Source organism: Montipora capricornis, chromosome 12 (genome assembly GCF_036669925.1).
Source record: "Montipora capricornis isolate CH-2021 chromosome 12, ASM3666992v2, whole genome shotgun sequence".
In the NCBI taxonomy this organism is placed as follows: Eukaryota; Metazoa; Cnidaria; class Anthozoa; order Scleractinia; family Acroporidae; genus Montipora; species Montipora capricornis.
The window spans coordinates 12880757-12904756 of NC_090894.1; the positions used below are offsets into that span (position 1 = coordinate 12880757).

Below are 24000 nucleotides of genomic sequence, written 5' to 3' on the forward strand. Positions count from 1 at the left end.
TCGAAAGAGAGCTTTGTCTAAAGAATTAATGGTTACTTAGCTCTAGTAATCCTTGATGAGACTTGAGGTTCTCTAGATCTCTAGCAGTCTTAATCGCGATAGGCCGAGAACCTTCGTTTTCCCTCAGCCAAATGGTGGAATTTTTGGCCCAACAATACGCGTAGCCAAACCTCTCCTTGAATTTTCTTGCATCGGACATCAAGTACTGAAGCCGCGGAGAAAGATGATCAAAAATACCAACACTTTCCATAGAATCCTGCTCCCGGAGACCGATGCTCGAAGGAATGATTCTAGTTACCTCCCTTCGAAGCGCCATGACTTGATCACGGGCGAGACGTCTGGTAAACTTACAAACTATTGGCTTAGGTCGCCCTTCGGCGCCCGCAGCGTGGCGCGGTGTAACTCGGTGAGCTATGTCAATATCATAAGTCTTGATGTCCACTCCAATGGCACTAAAAGTTTTTAAACAGAGTTGTGATGTTTCATAGGCACTTTCACGTTGTTTGAGCTCGGGAACACCAACCAGCTTCACATTATATGAGTAACTGTACTCCTGAGCAAGATCGATGGCCGATGAAAGTTCATTAACTTTGGTCAATAAATCGCTCAATGTTTTCTCAATAGCGTTCAATTTGTCCCCAACTTGTTTTCGAAATTTCGCTAAGTCATCGTACTCCTTGCTAAGATATTCAAGAGACTTCATTTGCTCGGCAGCTTCAATCGAACTTTCAACATGGCTATCATCTCCCCTTGTCTTGAAAAGATCTTGCAATTGCTTCAACTTTACAACTTTTCTTCTTAAGACGGATAAAGCGTCTAGGACGAATTTAATTTAACAGACGAATCGACCTCGTTTTAGACGGCCCTTTATCGTCGAATTTATTTTAAAGTAGGAATTAAATTCATTTGAATTAAATTCGACGATAGCGCGACGTATAAACGAGGTCTTAGTCCTTCCAAATGCCCAGTCTGGTCGGTCAGTCCTAATAAATGGAAGGCGGTGTCCCTTACTGTAGCATAAAACTCGATGGATTTTCAGTCCGTTTAGATCCAAGTTACTAAAGCGAAGTTTGATACTCACTATTTGCAAGATTAAGTTTATCTCACGGGTTTGGTTTCAACTCTGGAATTTCAGAAACTAATTTCCAAAAAAGGGTCTTCAAAAAACCATCATTTAGTCATTTCATAGACTCGTTGAGTGTGAAGTATGAGTTTAAATGATTCCGCAAAATCTGATTAGAGGGGTTTTGCCATTTTAGAAGCATTCCGTTGGTCCTTTTCGGTTTCTGTAAACGACTTTTTTCGGAGACTGTCTAAACTACGTTTGTCCCGCCTGATTGAAGTATAAAACTCAATGGATTTTCAGCCTGTTTAGATTAATAAAATCGCTTTTTGATCTTCCTTATTATATTAATTAGTCAAATTACTGAAGACAAGTTAGTGTAATTTCAAACGCACCGACATTCATCCACGAAAATCATTATATGAAATCAAATTCGCACTGATTCTAAACGTAGCTACGAAGGGGCACAAACCACAAACTAACTGTGAAAGATATCATTCGTCCAATAGGAAGCGAACGACGAAATTTTACTAGCCAGTGAGAGCCCATGATGGCCTCTTGCCAGCTAATGATGAATAAACATATTGAGTGGAACGTTAGTCATTCGATAGCCGTTGCATCAAGAAATGGCGAGGGAGCGTTTGCTCCTGTTTGCGTGATTGGAGAAGCTATTTTAGAAGAAGGAAACAAAAACACCAACCAAAAAAATGAACAAAATGTAAGATTGCATTAAAGACTTTTGACAGAAAAAAAAGGGCGAAGACAGGAAAATGGAAGATATTCCACTTCAGCCGTTCAACTACATGAATACATCAGCCAATATACCTTCTCCGTTCGCACTACGGATGGCAAAGAATATATAAGCCGAGTTCGATTCGAAGTTTTGTGGCTAGCTTTGAACGACACTTGAGGTTGACCGACTTTGTTCAACTACTTTGTACTCATTCAATTTTGTTATTTTATTTACTGTTTTAAACCACTTATATGGCTTTAATCGCCCCATTCTGATACTACTCAACTCATGTCGTTCGGCGAGGGTATTTTCCATGAAGTAATTTCAATATCCGACAGGTTTGGCTTCAACCCTGAAATCTACGAACCAATTTGCAAAATGAAAAAACCATCAATACATGTACTAATCATGGTGGCCTGAACTCGTTGAGAGTGAAGTACCAGTTCAAAGTATGGATTCCGCGACTCCGCACAATCTAGTTACAGAGGTTTTCCGTGTTTGGAGCTTTTCGTTGGTCCGTTTCAGAAGCCCTAAACACGGCAGTTAAACTTTTGGGCCTTCTCAGTGTACGTTTTCAGGGGCACCCAACGTCAATTTTCGGAAAATATCTGTTCGGAAGACGATTTGAGATTTAGAATTTTCGGAACATTTGTTGTAAAATTTCTTGCTTGCCTGCCTGTCCTAGGATTTTCGAACATCTAAAAAATGGTATAATTGCCCATTTTAAACAGATTTTTACCCTAAAAAGGTCACCTAGAATTTTCGAGAGCCTTTTTTCCGCCTGACATTTTCGAAAAGATAAGTTTTCATCCCTATAATTTTCAGACCACTACACTTTCAGCTAGGAGATCCGAACAGATGAAAAATTTTTAGGGGATAAAAATATGCCTATATCTACCATTTAAATACTAAAATACGTTTAACAACTGTATTTTTAACTGGTTTTGAACAATCTTCTCGTTGGGTGCCCTTGCGTTTTGATTTGCTTAGTTGTGTGTGTGTAAAATTGCAGAGGAGCTTCAAGTCTCTGGCAGAGTTTTCAATCGCTTCACGACAACTTAAAAGCTGCGTGCTTCGCTCAGCAGCGCAAAAGGACAAACAAAATTTCGTTTTCATATGTTAGTCGTTCTCAAGGGCATAATTCAGTCCTAAACAAAAGACATCATCTCGAGGCTCTGGGGAATAGAGATGATGCCTTTTGTTTTGGATTGAATTTTAATATATCGCAATTCAGGGTCTATTAACCAGGGTGCAAAAAACAAAACAACAACAACAACAAAAAAAACACGATGCTAACATGCACAAGTGCTAAAATCCAGATAATCATAAACGCTTACAATTCTCACGTTGGATTATCATTGTTCCAAAACTTGAACTGAAGGTTACTGACATGAATCGGTCGGAAAAGTCTGAGCCCTAAACTTCAAACTGTTGAGAGAAACTCAGCGGTCGACTCAGTCTCATTAGGCCTCGTACTAAGATGCGACTTTTTGAGACGTTTTCCTAGCTCTTTTTGACCAGATGACTTCAAAAATCGAGCCTTTGCCCTTCCTGCCAACGAAGGCCGTATCAAGATCTATCAAAGGACTAATCAAAACACTGATCGGCACGAGGACGCTAAATTCACCTAATTCCGCATGAAAGTTTGTAATGTAAATATTGCGCCGTTCCCCTATGATAAAAAGATGGGGATTTTATTGTATTAATTTATTTTGTCGACATCAAATTAAACATGAGAAAGTATGGAAAAAAGCTTAAAACCCATTGTCGTTTTCTCATTCACGAATTCTGCGACCTAATTATACGAAAATTCCTCAGTTTCAAAAAGAATACGAAATCTTTCTGGCATTTATTTAATCGTCTGCAATTGACAACTGTAACAGTCGTTTTATGGCCTATCTAACTGTCAAATCAAGAAAACCCAAGGAGTTCAGAACACCTGCGTTCATTTTTCTTAATCACGCAGCAAAATTCAGTATCTCAGATTGCTCCTTCACTGTGTGACCTCATGCCCTGGCTACCAGTGAAACATTGCACCGTTGTATGCGTAAGTAATCATTACACGAGAGTTTGTCTGATAATGATATAATGATAAAAGTAATAATCAACATCAACATCATCATTATCTGTTAAATATTGCAGGAACCCATGACCTCTGATATTTGTTACTCCTATCAGTCGATAATTTCTTTAGTTTAGTTTATTTTTTTTTTCGGTTTCCTGTTTCATTGCGAGCCGATACGAGATCGCCAGAGCCGAAGCTCTGTTTTTTGGCTTTAGTTTGTGCGATCTCCTCGATGCGAGTAACATCGCGAACATGGTTCTGGTAGATTTGCATAACCAAGCGTATAGCTGAATTGTTGTTTGACGTTACGGCTATAGCTAAATAAACGGGATCATTGGAATAAACTTTAAATTTGCCTTCGTTTCATACGGTGACTTCCAGTAAAAAAGGACTGACTCGTTTTATGCGTTAATTGTAATAAAATATAATAATAATAAGAAGAGGGATAAGAAGAAGAAATAAGAATAAGATAATTATTAGTCGGCTTCATTTGAAGAAACTGAAAAAGGCGCGTGTTAATTAATGATATACCATTGTTAACAAAGAGGCCCGCAAAGCGTGCACAAGGTACGTCGCAACTAACGTAGATCGTTTCCATTTTTGTTCTACTGTGACAACATCGATGAACACCTGATTTTGTGAGCATGGATAGACTGGGATTTACACGGTATTAATTTTATGACAATTTGGAAAAACTATAACTATGACTTCACGGTTTGAAAAATTACATTTCGTGCTTTGAAATCTACGTTTTGGTAACCTTGTTCTAAGTTGAAAGAAATATCTCAAAAAATTGTTAACAGACATTTTAGGTCTTTTCCCTGTTTACCTCAACCGCATCTAATTACATAAACGATTCACGATAAGCTTAACATGGTTTCTTTGAACTTAGATCATTGATTGGACTTGAATGATCATTTAACACACTTCGATTTAGTACTTTTCTACCTTGTCAGATAAGACAGCCACGCGCTTCAATGTCCAACCCCCATTCAATTTTCAAATAACCGCGAATAAACATGTAACTTGCACTGGCTGCGCGGAAGATTACTGCGATAAGAGCGCTTTGATCTGATCTAGACGAAAAACAAACTAGACCACCCCATGTCGCGAAGAACTACCTTAAAATGTAAATACATGGAATAAGTATCTAAGCCGAGACATAAGAGGCGTTCCGCACGCAAACCAACTGATTCAAAACAATACAACTCACGACGAGGCGTTTAGTTTTTTTGTTTTGTTTTTTTTTTGTTTTTTTGAAACTCAAATTAAACAATTCCCCTCCGAGCTAGAGGGCTATGGTCTCGGAAAAACTTGAGAAAAATGCCTTTTCTTTCACCTCAGCTGTGATTAATGCATCTCAAAAGTTTGTGCCTTTCTGTAATACATTTATAGACTCGCTCTATGCTTTCGGCTTCCCGATTTTTCGTCCCCTTCAAATAATTAATAAATGTCACTTACCTTCCTCTCATGTAACCCGGCGAAGCAGCAAGAGTGGGTACAGTTTGGGGAAAGTATGTTGAAACCCCGTAACAAAAAATACATACAATAACATTATTTCATATGTGTGAAAATGTTTGCCGGAGTTGTATCCTTACCTTGTACATATTTTATTCCAAGCTGTGAAGAGACCTTCCCTTCTACACTAGCAGTGAAACGTGTTTATACGGATGACCACAGCTTTTGTGCAATTCCTTCATTACAAGGTTTTCTAACTTAGATACCCCCTAAGGCCAGGGACACAATCCAACGAAAAGTGATCCCAATTCTGCGGGTAATTTTAGATATCGACATTGCCAGCCTGATTTGTAAATCCAGCCCTTTTATCGTTACATGAAAGCTACTAAAGCTGTTTTTGATGCTCGTTATCAGTAATATCAAGTTATTTGACAGGTTTGGTTACAACTCTGGAATCTACCAGCTAATTCAGTCACAAAATGGCTATTCAAGAAAAGTATCAATTACTCTTCATAGACCGATTCGGCTAACTCAATGTTGTACCCATTCAAACCTTTTGGGAATAAAACGTTTTGTTCCAAGTATTTCCATATCATTTAAATGTGAATGCTTCATTGTCATGCAAATTCAAAACATAAAGAATCTTAACCCCGAGAGATTTGAATTGGGTACAACATTTAGTTAGCCGAATTGGTCTATCTCAACAGCATGGTCCGTTTTAATGGCGCTGTACACCGCGGTGAATCTTGGGTCTGGTTGGGAACCACACTGAGCCGCTACATACTTGCATCATGCTGACTCCAATTGACTTTTATCTTTAATCCTATTTTACCTTGTTATTCTACGTTTATTCTATCGTGATTCGAATTTCGAATGCAGCTTAAACAGACCGAAATGAAAGCTAAGCTATTTTTTATGTTCCATATTAGCACAATTTAATTACGTGACAGATTTGGTTTCAACATGTTCAACTTTGGAATTTGCAAAGTACTTTTCAAGATGGTTTTGCAAAATATCAAATTTAAATGATTCCACAAAACTTGCAGTACATTGAGAGGCTTGTTTTTTTTTAACACGTTTTTACGTTGGCACGATTCATTTGCGCTGCGTACCACAGTGACTTAGACATGATTTGCCTGGGCGTAGACAGGACTTTTTGCAGAGGGAAGCATAATTTTCAAAATGCCCCCTCCCTCAACCATCTTTCGTTAAACATTGTTTATCATTTCTATGGGGATATTACTAAGTATGTTTCTGGGCAGAAGAGTTGTCATTTGATATGAAATTACAACGAAGTCGTAATATTCTTCATAAGATGCTTTCTTGGGACCACCGTAGAGGTGCCACGATTGATTATTATTAATGAAGCGAACATATTGACTTTATCTCAGAGTTTTATTGACGACTGAGTGACTTTTCACCTCTGTGTGTGCTACATTGTTGTTGTTTTTTTATTGTTTTTTTTTGTTTTTTTGGTTGTTGTTGGTTTTGGAAGAAGTCAAGATAGTTCTCCTTGACACGCACTAGCATGATCTTATGTCCGCTTTCCCAGCAAACTCAACGATGACTTCATATCTGGACTATTTACTGCAGTACTAACGAGTTCCTATATATATTTCAGGGTACGACTGTAATAGTTTAGTTCTTCATTGGTTCTGCCATTCTCATTTGAAAATGTCTATTTTCTCAACCGCTGCCGAACGCATCCAGGCTCAACGGAATGTTGTCTTGTTTTAATTCAAAGCTTTTTAAGGCCGTCATTAAATTCTAATAACCAGAAGCACACTGTAAAGTGTAAGCACAACACAAAATTTAAATTCGAATAGCTCTGTCATTCTGTCAATGCCAATGGAAATCTGTAATTGATTTGCTGGCCACGATAAGCCGAGCAAATATTCTCAGGCTTAAATTTGACGTCCACCAGAGCGTGTTCACTATTTACGATCCGATGATTTGCCTTCAACTCGTTACATTCCCGGCTTTGTTCGGCCCATTCGATACACTGATGGATCAGGTCCATTCGATTCTCCTTGGAAACTGACATTCTGAAGAGGACAAGCTCGGCAGTATGTTATTTTATAAACAACGTTCAAAGAAAGACAAAAAGAAGAATAACTTAAGGCAAATGGTGCATTTTAACAGAATTATTTAAATGCAATGAAACGTATTTTCTTTATATGTATTTCATTTCAATTATTTGTAGTTTTCAATTCCAACTTTTTGGGGTAGCCATGTGCGTATGTGCGCTAGGATAGCGGCGCCTATGAATTGATGTTTTTCTAGATTGAAGATTAATCAACGCAACTTACAAAGTTACGATTCAAGACATAGCCTGAGTAGCTGTCGGTATTGTTGGCTCGAGAGATAGGCTATTTCGACGCTCGTCCTAGTGTCATAGATCATCTCCCTTGGACCGCGATGATGGCATCCTTTTATCTGATATCCTTTTTCAACTTATTGAAAAAAAAGATGACTATGAACGAGGATGCATGTTAGCTGTTGTAGCTTTTGATTACCCCTTCTGAGGACATCAGGAAGGCGTGTCAGTATGAATCTTTGCACACACGTTTTAAAGACGCTTTCATTGACTAAAGCCGTTTCTGATCAATGTGGAATTAAATTTACTTTACCTTTTTAGCCTAATTATAAGGATCCATATACTAATTAGCTCAAGATTTGCATTCACGTGGAATCCAACTAACTTTTTTTTTCTTTTTTCGCGTTGTGATGCGAACTTCTGAATCTAGCTCAAACTAAGAGGATCATTTGCTCGGTACGTACATACTGAAAGCTGAGCTTTCTTTGCTCAGAAGCACGATTTTGGCTTGGTTTCCAATTCTCATGCACTAGAAATCTGCAAAGTACCTTTCGATATTGCTGTTCAAAAAAATTATCTATTAACTAGAGCAACCGGGTAACGCGAATGATAATAAAAAGGTCAGTTTCAGTGGTTGAGGAAAAAGAAGGTGACCGAAGCTCTTTTGGGTGGATTCGAAATGTCACAACAATTTCCTGAATTAAATCAACGAATGTCGGAGATTCGAGGGATCTTGACGAAATCATTCAGTTATAATCAAGGAGAGACACATGGAAAGTCATAAACGAGTCCATGAATCGAAAATCTAAAAACACTCAACGAGATGAAATCGTCATCTGGCATGTGTCTTACCAACCCAAAATATATTGCTGATTGCCTTAAGACACATTTCACAGAAATCGACGAAAAGATTGCTTCCAAAATTCCGGAACCTCCTACCGGTGTTACTTTCGAAAGTTATTTAATTAACCTAATCGAGTACAAATTTCTTGTTGAAACTTGCTGCTCGCTATATCTTCCACCTCCTCACTAATCTTTTTTATCATTCTATTAGAACCCATACATTTTCACACGACCTCAAAATTGCTGCATTCTCTTCAATCTTCAAAGATAGCGAGCGCAGCGATATAAGTAATTACCGATCAATTTTTGTTATTCTCTTCTTTCTCCAATCCCATAATACACCTCTTGAGAAATCGAAAACAATGATTATGCCAAATTTTGGGGGGTAAACAAGATGAACTATGGGATTTGAGAAAGTAGGGAATACCTACAGTGTGGCATGCGCATGCGTTTTCGACAGGCTTGTAACAACTACAAAGGTACTTAGATCACCAAGGTCTTATTAATATACAACAGTCTAGTTGTAGATAATTGCATTCCACAGTTACAGCTTTGCTTGATCTCACCAATGACTTGTGAGTTAACATCGACAGAAATTTAAAGGCGGCCGAATATTTCCAGATGTAAAGAAGGCTTTTGATACGGTTAGTCGCTACATCTTATTGAAGAAATTACAATACTTTGGATTTGATTACACAGCTGTTACCTTTTGTTGAAATCGCATCTCTCTAATCGTAAACAGAAGTGCAAAGTCAATGGGGCATCCTCTGGCCATCTTGGAAAAAACGTGTGGAGTACTACAAAGTACCATATTAGGCCCCTTTTATTCTTAATTTGCATTCATGATTTGTCCAGTTGCCTTTAGTTTTGGCACGACAAGACTATATGCAGATGACATGAGCCTAACGGTTTCCTGGCACGTACATGGAAAGAGCCATGAACTGCTACCTTAAACATGTGCCAACTAATCTTGTTGCAAATAAATTATCTTTGAATACATTAAAATCAGAATAAATGATCATCGGGTTCCCGTCAAAGAATAGCATCTCTGCAGGATATCATGGTTTGTCTGTGAGCGATATTTCTTTAAAGAGAGTCCAACATCTTTGTATCTTTCTATATGTCTAAAATTAGTCAGGGCATCGACTTGTTGAGCGTAAAGTATCAGTGTAAATGATTTTGTACAATCTAACTACAGGGGTTTGCCATGTTTGAAGCTTTCCGTTGGTCCGTTTCTGTGGCGCTGGACACCGCTGTGAATTTTGGCTTTGATTGCATACATACATACGTACAAACAGGTGAAGCAGGCAAGGAATCTGGCAGCAATAGCTGGTGTGGACCTTCTACATGTAGTATTAAAGTACATAATTAAGTTTTAAATTCTATAACTAGTAGTATTGAAGTACATAATTAAGTTTTAAATTCTATAACTAGTAGTATTGAAGTACATAATTAAGTTTTAAGTTCTATAACTAGTGCTTTAACTAATTTAAAACAAGCAATAATTAGGTAACATACTGAAGGTGCAATATTTACAATTAGTACATATAAAATAATACGTCAATAGATCAAAATATAGGAAATCATATCATTGGTGTTGTTTGTTGCCGCGGAGTTGGAACCAAATGAAATTTGGTCTATTGACCAGGCAAACCTCCTTAGATTAGCGTTAGGAACCATATTGATAGCGGCCTCATACTCGCATCAATTTGACTTTAGTTGAATTTTGTTTTACCTTTTCAACTGCATTGCATCGAGGTAGATTAGATCTTTTACGACATTATAATGACTGAATTAGTCATTGCCATTATTAAGAAAATCCAAAATCTCTACTAGCCGGGCGGGGGTATAAAAGGGAGACGTGATTGCGTTTCCCGCGAAAATCCACGTGTCACGTGCCGCTTTTAAAATTAGGGATCTTTAGCAAAGACGAAGGGAACGGCAACGAGAACGTCATCTCAAACATAAATTCGCGTTATTGTAATCACTTCACGCGACTATTTCAAGCCTTTTAATACGAAAAAGTTGTAGCAGTCACTCAGGAATGAGACAGTTATGAGCGGTGCTTACGTTCTCCATAAAACCTCACGTTTGGCTATTTCACGTTGTTGTTATGCAGACGACGGCAAAGAAATGGACAAAAGTGAAAACCGCTCGTGCAGAGCGTGCAAAACTATCGTTTTTGCCCACTAAATATGCAAATTTGTGAACTTCTTATTGCCGTCGCCGTTGTCTTTGCTAAAGCTCCCTGAAATTTCAAGAGCCACGAATTTAAAAAGAGATCCTTCGTGCCTTCTTTCAGCGGTAAACAAATGCCACAAAGCCTTGGATGTTGCAAAATGGGGTACTATATTCAGTGGCAAATAAAATAAAATAAAGATGTGACAGTGAATGGATTTCAAGGTCTTTGCGATACAGTTCAGTATTACGAGGAACTGGATTTAGATTTCAAACTTTGTAATCATTTGGTGGAAACCCGCCATGTAATCACTCACCAAGCAGCCCGCGGAGTTTTCGCTGGCTAGTCGACGCCCTATGTAAGGCTTTTCCGTGACAAGTTTGTATCATTGTCCGAGGAGATTGTCTACAATGCAGTTGGCAAAAAATGAACAATGAAATGAAACGCAGGTGCACCGTTGTCTTAATTAAACAAATTCAACACCCTTGGCCGTTACTCCACAAATTGAGAGTTATTTTCCTAACTTTGTGGACATGTTACATAAAACATCCTGTCCCACGTGTACGGGTATAAATGAGGCTTGAAAACACGTATTCCAAAACTCATGTTTCTCAATGCGCTCACTCACATTAGCACCTTCTATTGCTATGCCTTTGACTTGCGTTTTTTTTCTTTAACAGGGACGTGTCCCTAAATTTTGGCGTCATCTTTGGGTACAAAGAGGTTTTTTTTCAAGTAGTGTGTCAACCATATGTTTCCCAAATTCTACAATGAGATGAGGTGTAACTGCCATTAACCGATATCCTCGCGAATGCATAACCGAAAGGGACTTGCATGTCCGGCCAAGCTCATAAAAGAAAGAAAAACACAACCGAAAAACTTTCCAATCTTGCATACAGCTACATACACAAGGAAAAACACTTTATCCTTGTCAAGAAAAGATTAGAAAATTTGCCGTGGCATACCTGCAGGTAGCAAAGGCTAATCTTAGCGGGTCAAATCTTAAGCCCAAACAATCAGGTTAGAAAAGCCACAACGGATAACCTGAAGGTTAGAAAAGCAATAAAGGTTAACTGATGAAGAAAAAGAAGAGGCACTAGATATCATTTTTAAATCAGTGGAAAACCGAAACGCAGCAGCCGGAGCTAGGAAAATCTGGCAGAGCCTGCATGACTACCAAGCACTGTCTCTCACAATAATGGCTTCAAGGTTGTGATGTCTAAATCGAACATTACGCAACAAACGTTTGAGAAAATGACATATTTTACTGGCATCCCTATCCGTTTGAAGAGCAACGAAGCCTTTACTAATGAGTCGATTTACAGATTCGAAAAGATTTTTCCTCCCAGTTCATTTAAGGCTCGTTTCTGTACAAAATCAAGATAAATGTGTATGCTACTCTGCACATAGAAGCAAAGGTCCTTTGTACCACTCGGCAAGATCCCCTTAATCATGACAATTTTTGCATACCTTTACCTCAAACAAAATTAAATAGGCGTTTGTGAGACGGGGCCGACGGTGATTGCCCTCATCCGAGAAGAAATGAAAGACTATCCATTTGCAGATGAAGTTACAAAGGCAACATTTTCTCCTTGGTTATTTTAAGACCCCGAGGCTTGGTTTGGCCCCGACATGAACCCGTGGCCTCCCGACCGGCAAATGAGCCAACATGGCATTTGTTAATTTCTTAAGCAAGCCATAGAACTTTTAAAACAAACCTTTCGCGAGTTTTCCCGTTTCCCAACTTACGACACCGAGGGTAATCTCAACCGTGCCTAACTTGATATAAATCTTACGTTTATTATATCCTGTCATCCTATTCTATATTTTCGACAAGGGCCATTTTTCCTTCCATAGCTATTTCCGAGTTGAGAAAATGTTATCAATTTAATTTTATTGTTATACATGATAAATTAAAGCAAAGGAGTAAGTTACGGAAGAAAAGAGAGAGAGATGAATTTGAAATCAGGGAGGCTCCAGCACTTGGCTAAGTGCCCAACAGCAAACCAAAAACATGACTGTCTGCCCTTCCATCCAAGATTTCCTAAATTCCATGATACAATTATTAATTATTGCATGCCCACGATTTCCGTAGTGAGTCTGTCGTAGCTTCTGAAAATTGCTTTCGAACGAAATGGATGGTTCACAAAGTTCTTTCTTTGGCATTAAGCTCCGCACAGGGAACCTATTTGCCCCTGAATTAATCATGTTAAAGAAGTGTTTACCAACCACAGATCTGGTAAGCTAAGGTTTCGTTCCCGTTATTAAAGTAATCAGTACGGTGCTTACCATATGACAGATAAAATGACTTTTCTCTTTTATATATAAGCCACCTGAGTCTGTCGTAGCTTCTGAAAATTGCTTTCGAACGAAATGGATGGTTCACAAAGTTCTTTCTTTGACATTAACGACTTGAACATGAAGGACAAATCGCCGCTGACGAAGAAAAGTCTCACCGTTATGCAATCCGACTCGCTAATGAATACGAAGAAGCGTTCTCGAAAGCATGCCGGGTTTGCCGGAATCTAAATGGAAGTTAGCACAGATACAATAGTTCAGTTAAATAACGCATCGAGTATCAAGCAACGATACTAAAAAATTCGGAACATCATGGCTGGCCTCACTGGAAAAAAAAGTCAGGAAACAACCCCTATCAGTTATTATGCCTCGGCGATGTCAAAACTGTCTTGTTGACGAAACAAAGAAAAAAGAAATTTCTCGGGGCTTTAACAAAACTTTTGGCTGAAGTCTGACGATGTCTCACGCGCACATGGCGAAAAAAGGGGAAAATGTCGGTTCTCTATCCCTTATAATATTGCAGGACTCTTAAAAAAAATTCAAGTCCTTCACACACTAAAATACTCCTCAAAATTATAAAGAAAGTCAACTTCATATTTAAGGGAATTTTTTCAACTTATCTACAGTTTCAACCGAGAAATAAAGTAAAGAGAAAGTTTAAAAAACTATATTTCTAATGAGACTGATTCTCACGAATACGAATCGTCTTCTTCAATAGCGGAATACGCGAAAAAATGTTTAGTATCAATCACCAAACAAATCATGTCCTGTTTTTCTTGAAGCACGCTGAAGTTTATGTTTGCCACTTCAAGTTTAAACAGATCGATTAAGAGATAGGTAAACCGGCCTGTTGGCATTCCAGAGTTCAAGTTGAACTGAACTGAGTTTGACGGCTCGGTGAAACAAGTTGATATATGCTTTTGCCAGCAAACTGGCTTTTCACACGAAAACAATTGCAAAGGTAATGAGCGAAGGGCCATTTCTCACTGAGTTTCGATTTGAAAACTTTAATCGTGAAAATCAAGATTTAGAACCCGCCATCGAGACCCCGGCGGCTGCTAAATCATAATGAAATTATGATCGCAGAACTACACAGTGCTAAACGTGTACTTGTTCGTTTATCGCTGTGTATTGAAATGTCAGTGCAAGTATCAGTGATTTGTACAGGTGTCAAACAAACCTGGGAGTTGGTTGATTAAAGATTGGGTTCTGAAGGCTGTAAATGATGCTCATTTAAAAACAGAACGCCATTTTTGTCCGAGTTATATCAATTGCATTCTCGAATAGAAACGTTTTGCCATATATCTTCGTTAGGTATATGGAAAAAGTGTCTAACCATGTTGCAGTGAATATCGGGCACACGCAATACAAGGTTACAGGCTGAGTATTTTCACGGTAATGTACAATATTCTTGATTCGTCAGGAAATTAACAGTTTTAAGATATTTTTATACCTTCTCGTCATGCTGTGTATCTTACGGCGCCAACATTTAGAAGACAAAATTACCAGCTTTGTTAAACGTATTCAATGAGGATTAAAATAGTTGCAATTACTGTTTGCGTTAATCTTGTAGGTTCTCAATTTCTTTCATCTTTCACTTTGAAATGTGTAACGGTTAAGTTTGCTGACTTCAATAAGTTTTAATGACGCTTACCGTTGCAAATTGGTCCTCTGAGATGTCTTTATCTTTCTTTTGCATCGAGTCTTGTTCTGTGGCCTCCATCGATTTTTCCAGTGCCAATCGTCGGGCCTTGTGACGGCTGTCCGAGTCGAGCTGGGACCGAATACAGAATAGGTGAAGTGTAGTGTTTTCTCGACGATTTGACGCTCAAAGTCCGCCAAAGCTATAAATTTATATCAAGATTCTCTCGTTTTACCGTCAAAATTGAACACTGCTCTGCGAGGCGCGCGGAAGCATTCAAGCAAGCAAGGTCAAAACGTGAAACAATTTTTACACAGAGTTCTTCGGCAAAACCGGCCGCCTGCTTCCCACACGGAAATCAGCCAAATGAGCTGCTTTTTATGAATGTGGCCTTCTTAAGCAAGTAGTGCTTTCTAGAATTCGTAAAACCTTTGCTGCCTCAAGATCCACACTTGAAATGTTCAGAATGATTTCAACGCAGTGATTTGGCAGCTTATCCGGGGCACTTTTCCAGAAGGTACTTATATACGTTTACTTGTTACAAAAGTTACTTTAGTTTTCGATACAAGATATCCAACATGTTCTAGAACATCGCAGGTCACGCATGCTGAACACAGACTAAATTTACTAAATATTTTGTTTCTTGATTTGCTAAGCGCATCAAACAATGTTTATTCAAACGCAAAAAAAATACCTCTTCCTATACTAAATGAATCAACGTGATTGTTTGATAGATTTTATAGATTTATTAGTTTATATCAGCACAAACTAAAGAGCTTGCGTGACCAGTTTTAACTAGAATATTCCGCGTTCTCTATCGTGGATGTCTAGATTGATCTATCTTGTAGAATATATATTGGCCCTGTTTATGGGCAATTTTAGTGTTCGGAAGATGAAACGTTTATTTAAAGAACGTAAGCTATATTTTCTTGTTTTTTTTTTTTCTAATTCCGATAAGATAATGAAGATTCAGATTATTTTCCCGTCAGTGAGAATGTCTTGGATCTTGCTCTAAGCGTTAAGGCAGCGCATCGGCCGTAAACTCTACATATCGGTCTCGGTATTGTGGTAAAAGTTACAGTTTCATCTCCAAGGGCGATTTAGGGTCGCTTTTGGATTATTTTCCAGTTTGAGGCCTAATACAGCCCTGTCTTTCCTGTTCGCACTTCAGAGAATCGATCGTGATAAGATAGGGGATTGATATGATACAGAAAGTGTTTTGTACAATATTTACGGCCGACAATTTAATGAAGAGGGCGGACTCCACACGAATAGAAAGGCAAATAAAACTGGAATTGCTTGCCAGTCCTTAGGCCAGGATTTACAAATCTAACCTCTGCCTTCAACTGAATATTGTTACATGTCTCTTGTATTCGTTCATTGGAGGACAATTTTTACGGCTGCACCGTGACCCAATTGAACGTTTCCGGAGCATGGAACAATACCATCGAAAAAGATCATGATCTTACTGATAAAACAACAAAAAGATCAATTTATTTGCTATGGCTACGGCTGTCTTGCGAGGGCAATGCGATCTACTGATTAGATTACCTTCCGGCCGCGAAAGGAAATATCGAAGAGTCATATCAGGCGACGATCAGACCAGTTCCGTCACAATGAATAGGTTTTTATATTTACTCTTTAGCCTTGTGGGGTGAACGAAATATTTCGGTATTTTCTGCATTTCATTACGGCAGAGTCCTAAGTGATTTAGGAAGGAATCAGTGGATTTTTTTGACTAGCAACCCAAAACCCCATATTTTATTTAAGGGTCGATCAGTGCGGAAGTTTGCCTCTCCAAAAATGCACGGTTTCGTTCCCACCCCGTCCCCGAGATAACTGAGCCACTGTTAATGGCTACAGGAATAAACTGATGCACTAATTAAAACTTAGGAATTCAGCAGATAAGCGAAAATGAAAACAGACGAGCGATTAACCAACACGTGAGCGTTCAAACGTCAATTACCGAGCGGCAATGAATGAATACTTGAGTGACAAGATGGAGCAAAAGCGAGGAACGTCAAAAATTTCGGAGATTTGTAATTAAAGAGGCAGTAAAACGTCAGGAGAACAAACTCAATGCAGTTGTGGAAGTTGAAGACCGGATGACTGAGAAATGTCAAATCTCAAGCGAATCCGAAGCAAACTTGTTCACTGAAGAACATACCAGAAATAAGCAAAGAGATCTAATTCATCCAGCGAAGCTGTCCTTTGCTCATTTTATTTATCGCCGTCTTTTTGAAAATAAAAATCTGTATCAAAATGGTTAAATTTGTTGACTTGTTTCCTCGGCAGTTTGTTTGTGCAACAAACTGCTACTGATAGAACAAAGAAATAAAGAAACAGACGTCTAGCTTGCGGTACTATTCATTTATCAGGGACAGAAATTCGAAACAGTAGCAAGTTCGACCAAAATTATCCTGCAGAACACTGGTAAAGTAAAACAAACTGCAAGCTCATATTTCGGAAACTTTTACAAATGTGTTAACTTTCAGAGAATGCTTTTCTGAATTCGTCATGTCTGGGTGTTGCGCGTTAAACTATTTTCAGATTAAAAAAGAGAAAGAAATTAGCTTCGAAAATCCACACAAAACCCAATGTCCGGAGTAGCACGTTTCTCCGAGGTTTACAACTTTCTCACGAGCATATTTAATCCAGTCTTCCGTATGACGTAAGTTCAGGTGTAAGATTTCATTTGTCGATTAAGTGCTAGCTTTTTAAACAAATATTTAACGGTTTGTATTTGTTTTAGTTCGGTAGGAACCATCTAGCAAAATGTAATTAATTACCCCAACATACTCTCGCAATGCCCAAGCGTCTACAACTTTAAAACATACTCTTACAATGCCCAAGCGTCTACAACTTTACCACTTGAAGTACTGGGTCGTGAATTGCAAGTTATTTCGTCTTAAAGTCTTGTTGTCCTTGTTATTAATAAATAGTATATGTTGATATGTAGTTCGAATTTCATTCCACGTTTCCCCCTACTTATTGTTCTTCTGTAAATTTTCGTTTAAGGTTTTTATTCGAAAAGAAGATACCCTGTCAGTAACCAACACTTCTTTGAATTAAGCACTAAGAGTATTGCGCAATTCATTGTGTTCGTGGAACCGGTCGGGGCTGACCTCGTTGAGGAAAAAAAGACAGGGGGTATACCTAAAATACACACAAAAACCCTCACGATCTAAAAAAAACAATGAATAACAAAGTGAAACAAAGAGAAACTGATAACTTCTGGTTTGATCATCACGAGTGAAATTTAACATCAAAAAATGTTACGGCAATTAATTGCACTTTGTTAGTAATTTTCAATTGATAACACGATTAAGAGAGGATAAAAGGACCTGTCCTTTCATGATTTGGCATCAAAAGCTCACACGAGGTGACAGTTTGTCAGGAATAAAGACAACTCTATGACGTCAATTAGCTCAGTTAAGTTAGTATTAATTAATAACTAAGATTTTTTTTCCCAAAATCAAAGCAAGGTGAATCCGGGTTTTCCAATCTCCTGAAAAGAGAGCTCGGGTAGATGGAATCACCACTCGGTTTGGATTGAGTTGCTTAAGAGAAATGGCATGCTATGTAATAATGGTAAAACTCTCTGAGCCTTCTCGTACGTTTGACAATAGACCACATACTCCGTCTCACGAAATTTATTGATAAATTCCGAAAGAAGCTGAAGAACGCACAGACTGTTACGGTAGAATGTGGGCCGAAGTCCCATCTGTGGAACACTATCAATCGAGTTCATGGTGATTAACCATTTAATATCTCAAGCTAGTAAGTCTAAAAATCCCAGCATAACTGTGCTATTGGATACGTAGCCTCGTGGAGGCCTTGTAGGAGACCATCGTTCACATTCATACAGTGGACATTTCAAATAGAGCTGAACTGACATTTTGACCTCACAAATGATACCAGGTGAGTGTCTCGTGGTGAAGCGAGCGTGCCTGGGTGAAAGGATATAATATAATCTTCAGTCTCCTGAGCCGGGATGGAATACATGACTCTTAGCACGAAAAGTGCATGGATACCTAAACCTCTGTTGTTCTTAACAGTGAAAGAGTCGTTCTTTCCCCAAGCTCCGATTGTCAAACGAAAATCGTACAGAAAAAAAAAAAGACAACTGAGCGTGATCTGCTGCGGCTTTGTAATATGCAAGACTGATAGGATCACGTGGTTCACAGGTCAACCAATACGAAAAGATGAAATGACTGAGAACTTGAAAGGCTCGCATTTTTGTACGGTTTTGTTCAATGAAAAATCCCTAATAAAAAAAAAAATTACCTTCAGTATTTCCTTGGTCAAATTTTCTCTCTATTCAATCCTGATTCAGTTCCACAGCCCATCATACATCATACAGTCAGTCAGTAATGCCACCAAATATGAACTGAACTAAACACAAAACCAACATTTCTCATAAAAATAAAAAATAAAATACAATACAAAATAACTAAAATATACCACTAAAATCCAAAACAAATTTGTTCAACATTAGTGACATGAATTTCATATTTAAACTTATGTTGTGACTGCATTAAAGAGCTAAAATTACACAAGTATTTTCTCACCAATTCTATCCAGGGGAAAGATAAACAGACCAAAAAAACAAACCCTATTTACTTGAACTAGTCAAAATTATCCATTTGTTTATACACAATAATAACATATATCTAGACAAGTTCTGATTCAGCTAAGTTGGCTCAAAGAGAGAACGGAATGATAAAGAAGCAAGTTGTTATGGTGGAACTCAATTCCTAATTGTCAACTCTAACAGACCAAAAAGGAAATCTCAATTTTTTTCGAGAAAATCTTAAGTGATTTTATCAAAACAAATTATTGGCATTGTCTTGTACTTCATTTCAGTTTAGATAAAATCGCAAGGACTTCGAAGAACTGAAATTTAGGCAAGTTTAATAGGAATTGAGTTATATCTAGGAAATCCAGAGCTACAAACAATAGTCACATAATATCACTTAGAGGATATATTGACAAAATCCGACAATTCTCTCAGCATTATTTTGGCTGCAAAAAGGTGACACCCACGATCAAATTTGTACATGTTAGAACAAGTGTCCCTAATTTCCTGTGGGAAAAAAAGGTAACAAGGAGATTCTGGAAACAATTAAGCCTAAATCGGTAGTGTAGAAGAAAGCTGCATGACGCAGGAAGTTGTCTATGTTTGGAGTTAAAACAGATTAAGGACTTAAGAAGTACAACAAACACATTTGTCTAGGGCATCACTTTTCAGTTTCTTTACGCTGCAGTAAACTACAACTGCTGATGAAAGCTCAGATATTGTGTTGCTGGTTCCCACTGGGGAGAACTAGGCGAAAATATTGGAGTCCGTTTCCACGAAGATTTAGCTTCACGAATGGATAGATATTCTCCTTCAAATAAACGATAACAAACTAACTAGTATGGTACCATTTCCTCGTCTAGCTTTTCGCCGATTGTTTGTGTAACAGATTATTGTAATTTGAAAATCCGAGATCTACAATAACCTCCTATTTAAATCAAAGCGTCTAAAGACTGTCGGATTTTAAGCCTGTTTCAATAAGTTTTATCATGGTAATTAACTTTCATCCGCTTGTTCATAAGTATTTTGACAAGCTCGTGGGTGAGTTGCTAGGATTTGTTTGAATTTTCCCACTAAGTGTAAAGTGCACACTTCTTATTTCGTAATCTAAGCCAATCTAAGAGAGCTTAGAACAGAACCATATACTTCAAAAAATCTTGATACGTGTGTTTCGAAGCGTCTGGTACTCTAAAAGCACTCACAGAGGGATTGGATTACCCATAAAACGGATGAGCTGCAGTCAGTGTGCAGGGAACTTCATACCACAGAGAATAATGTTTACAATCAAATTTCTATGAATTTTCTTGTACAGGGATGGCGTGTAGTGGACGGGGTACAGGGATGTCGCAGTGGTGAGAGCACTCGCCTCCCACCAACGTGGTCCGGGTTCGATTCCGAGACTCGGCGTCATATGTAGGTTGAGTTTGTTGGTTCTGTACTCTGCAGCGAGAGGTTTTCTCCGAGTACTCCGGTTTTCCCCTCTCCTCAAAAACCAGCATTTGACTTGATTTACGTTAATTGTTGACTTCAGTTCGCAGTGTTCCCAATTACTGCTCCAGGGAGCTCGCGCCGCGGTGGCTCTGGGATTTTCCTTAAAGATGTTTATGCTAAGACATCTCTTTTTAGAGATCATTGTTTTTTGTAAGAATACCAAATTTATGGAATACCTTACCTTCTGATCTAAAATCAGAATAAAATAAAATAAAATAATAGTGCTCCAGCGCTAGAACGACTAGACACTCAAATAAAAGTTCCTTTCCTTTCCTTTTTTACCAAACACACTTCCAAACTCCCTGGTTTCCTCGTAGCTACTGTAGCTATTATACAAAATCATAATATCCGATTGTTAATTTTTTTTTCTCATACAAAACCTTTCTTTGAAAAACTTGGTAAACATTAATTGTGTCCTCCAGTTTACGGTTATCCATATGCAAGATAGGAGAGTCTCATATGCCCTGGTCCCAGATCTCTCTCGGTCTCAGAGGTTTTTCTTGAGCCGCGATAGAGCCGCGAAGCGGTGAAGACAAGTCGCGAAGCCCGAGAAGAGAAAAACCTCTGGTTACCTTGGACTTGAATCTCACTTTCATGCATGGTCAGATCATGTCCTGATCCTGACCGTGGCGTCTGGATGAAAGTGAGATTCAAGTCCAAGGTAACTAGAGGTTTTTCTCTTCTCGCCGGAAGACTCCTAAACAGCTAGAAATTATTTCACGGTCAATTCAGAGTTCGCACGCTTCTAATGTCCCAAAAATCCATGACTTTTCCAAGACCATCTACCATTCAGGACCTAGGAAACCCAGTGAGATGAATACCGCCCATAATACGACAGAAAACCCGACAGAAAACCCTGAACTTCAAGCAAATAGGTTTAATAAATTCTATACCTCCGTTGGTGAGATCGCAGCTGCTAAGGTAAAGGCACTCGCCCAAAGACATTGTTTACATACTCAAAACCTCGAACCTTTTCCTTCCCCTCCAAGCAACAACGAAGTGGACTTTGAGCGCGTTGAGTTCAATTTCCGACCGGTTGAGGAAGGGGACGTTGCAAAAATTGTCAACAGTCTTCCATCAAACAAAGCACCGGGATATAACCAAGTTACAGCTAAAGTCCTAAAGGATAGTTTACCCGCTACTCTTCCGACATTAACTAACCTGATAAATAATTCTTTTTCCTCAAATACGTTCGCACAGGCCTGGAAATCTGCTGAGGTTATTCCTATCCCCAAGTCTGACAATCATGAAGACCCTGCTAATACTCGCCCTATTTCTCTGTTGCCTATTATGTCCAAGGTTTGCGAAAGGTCAGCTCACTCGCAGTTTGTTGATTTCCTGGACTCGAATGACATAATATCTTGCTGGCAAGTGGAAACAGGAAGCACTTTTCCACCGAGACAGCCATGCTCTACTATACAGACGAGCTCCTAAAGAACATGGATGGCAAGAAGATCTCCATCATAGTTCTCTTGGACCTGTCAAAGGCCTTTGATAGCATTCGGCATGGCCTGTTGGTATTAAAACTTCACAAAGCGGGCTTGTCAGATGGTGCACTAGCTTGGTTTAAGAGCTACCTATCCCAAAGAAATCAAGTAGTTAGAATCGAGAATGCCGTTTCTAAACCTCTTCCTTTGTCAGTTGGTGTTGCCCAGGGTTCGATACTAGGACCAGTGCTTCTCACACCTTATATAAACGATCTCATAACGGTGCCGAAACAGTGTCAAGTGTTGGGTTACGTGGATGATACTACCGTAATATTTTCCTCGCAGTTCCCCCGAGTCATCTTTCTGACGCAGTTTCAGCTGTAAACGAGGATCTCGCCGATATTACAAGATGGTGTTGCATAAATTCGCTACTCATAAACCCGGACAAGACGAAGCTCCTTTTTGTCGGCGTCCCACAATTGTTAAGAAGTCTTCCACCTTTGCCGCCTGTTATGCTTTTAGGAGAGGAGATTAAACCGGTACCATTTACGAGAGATCTTGGAGAAACGATCGACTCATATCTCGATTATAACAAACACATCACTGAGTTAGCTTCTAGCTGTATCTTTAGGTTAAGCCGCATAAATAGAATCAAGCACCTACTTGACCGGAAATCCTCACTTCATTAATTAACGCTTTTGTATTCACTAAGTTGTTCTACTGTTCCACTGTATGGAGTAATGCTTCCAAGCAGAACTTGAACAAGCCCCAGTCAGTCCAGAACTTTGCCTGTAGAATTATCTTAGGCCTCAGAAAATATGACCATGTTACAGGAGGATTTAAGTCTTTAAAGTGGCTCAGTGTTAAAGACAGACTCCTCTTAAACATTTGTACTATGGTTTTTAAATGTTTAAACAACCAAGCGCCAACCTATCTTTGTAATAAATTCGTGAGACGTTCTTCTTTTCATAATAAGAATACTAGACGTAATTCCCGATTTAAACCTACCCAAATGTAGATTAGCCACCGGCCAAAGATCATTCTCTTTCCGAGCGGCAAAACCGTATGATGAATTGCCATCTACCATTAAACAGGCCAATCATGTAAATTCATTCAAAAAGCGTTTGTATCATCATCTTTGTACACAGATTACCATATAGTCTATTGCGTGTATATAGATTACTAAATTTTATCACTATTTAGCCACTATATCTTTTTTAATCAGTTATCCTTTTATAGATTTTATGTCTTTCTACGTTTTATTTGTATTATGGCAGAATAGCCCGGTATAAGGGAGCCGTAATAAAGTATGTATGTATGAAAATGGGGTGTCCTTGAAAACAGTCTACATAGCGACAATTTAGTGGCCTCGTTTGCTAAAAATTAAAAGATTATTTTTATCTTGTTTTCGCATAGATCTAATTTTCCAGGATTCTTCATGACTTGTCCATATTTTCCTGTATTCCCAAGTCCGGGTTTGACAATATTGGAAATCAAGAGATTTATCCATTACTTTCCTTTCGGGATGTCCATGACCCGTACGAATCCTACAATTGGTTTCTTTTTTTTCCAATCTCCATTAAAGCGGTTTTCAATTGAGTGTTGAAAGGAATGAGCGAATTGCTTTGGTTTTGCATTACTTCACTCAGTGATTGGTTCAAAGTTCTCGCGCAACTTTTTCAACCAATGAGAGGGGAACCGAAATCAATCGTGGCTCGCGCGTGCACGCGCGTGTGCGAGCCGGCACAGCGAATAATTCCCATTCAAATGGAAATGAGTCGCGTATTGTTATGTAAATCAAACTCATTTCCCTTGCAATAGTTGAGCAAGTGTATGATCATACAGACCAAAGCATTCAATTTTCACATTGATGTGACCTTAGGACTAGAAAAAGTGTGCTAAACT

General features: G+C 38.6%; 1 protein-coding gene across 6 annotated transcripts in view; it reads right to left on the minus strand.

Moving 5' to 3' along the window:
• Positions 1-24000, minus strand: part of LOC138027298 (doublesex and mab-3 related transcription factor 3, truncated-like) — a 116354-nt gene that overhangs the window by 80206 nt on the left and 12148 nt on the right. Inside the window, exons 1-2 of one of the 6 annotated variants that reach the window (XM_068874859.1) lie at positions 14834-15203; positions 14611-14730 (exon numbers count right to left, since the gene is read on the minus strand). The exons of 2 other annotated variants lie outside the window; for them this stretch is intronic. In XM_068874859.1, coding sequence (XP_068730960.1) covers positions 14611-14679 — 69 coding nt within the window. In that variant the 5' untranslated portion in view covers positions 14680-14730; positions 14834-15203. Of the gene's footprint in view, positions 1-5459; positions 5536-14610; positions 15204-24000 lie in introns of those variants that run through there. 3 more of the 6 variants (XM_068874860.1, XM_068874865.1, XM_068874869.1) reach the window with 3 other exon arrangements.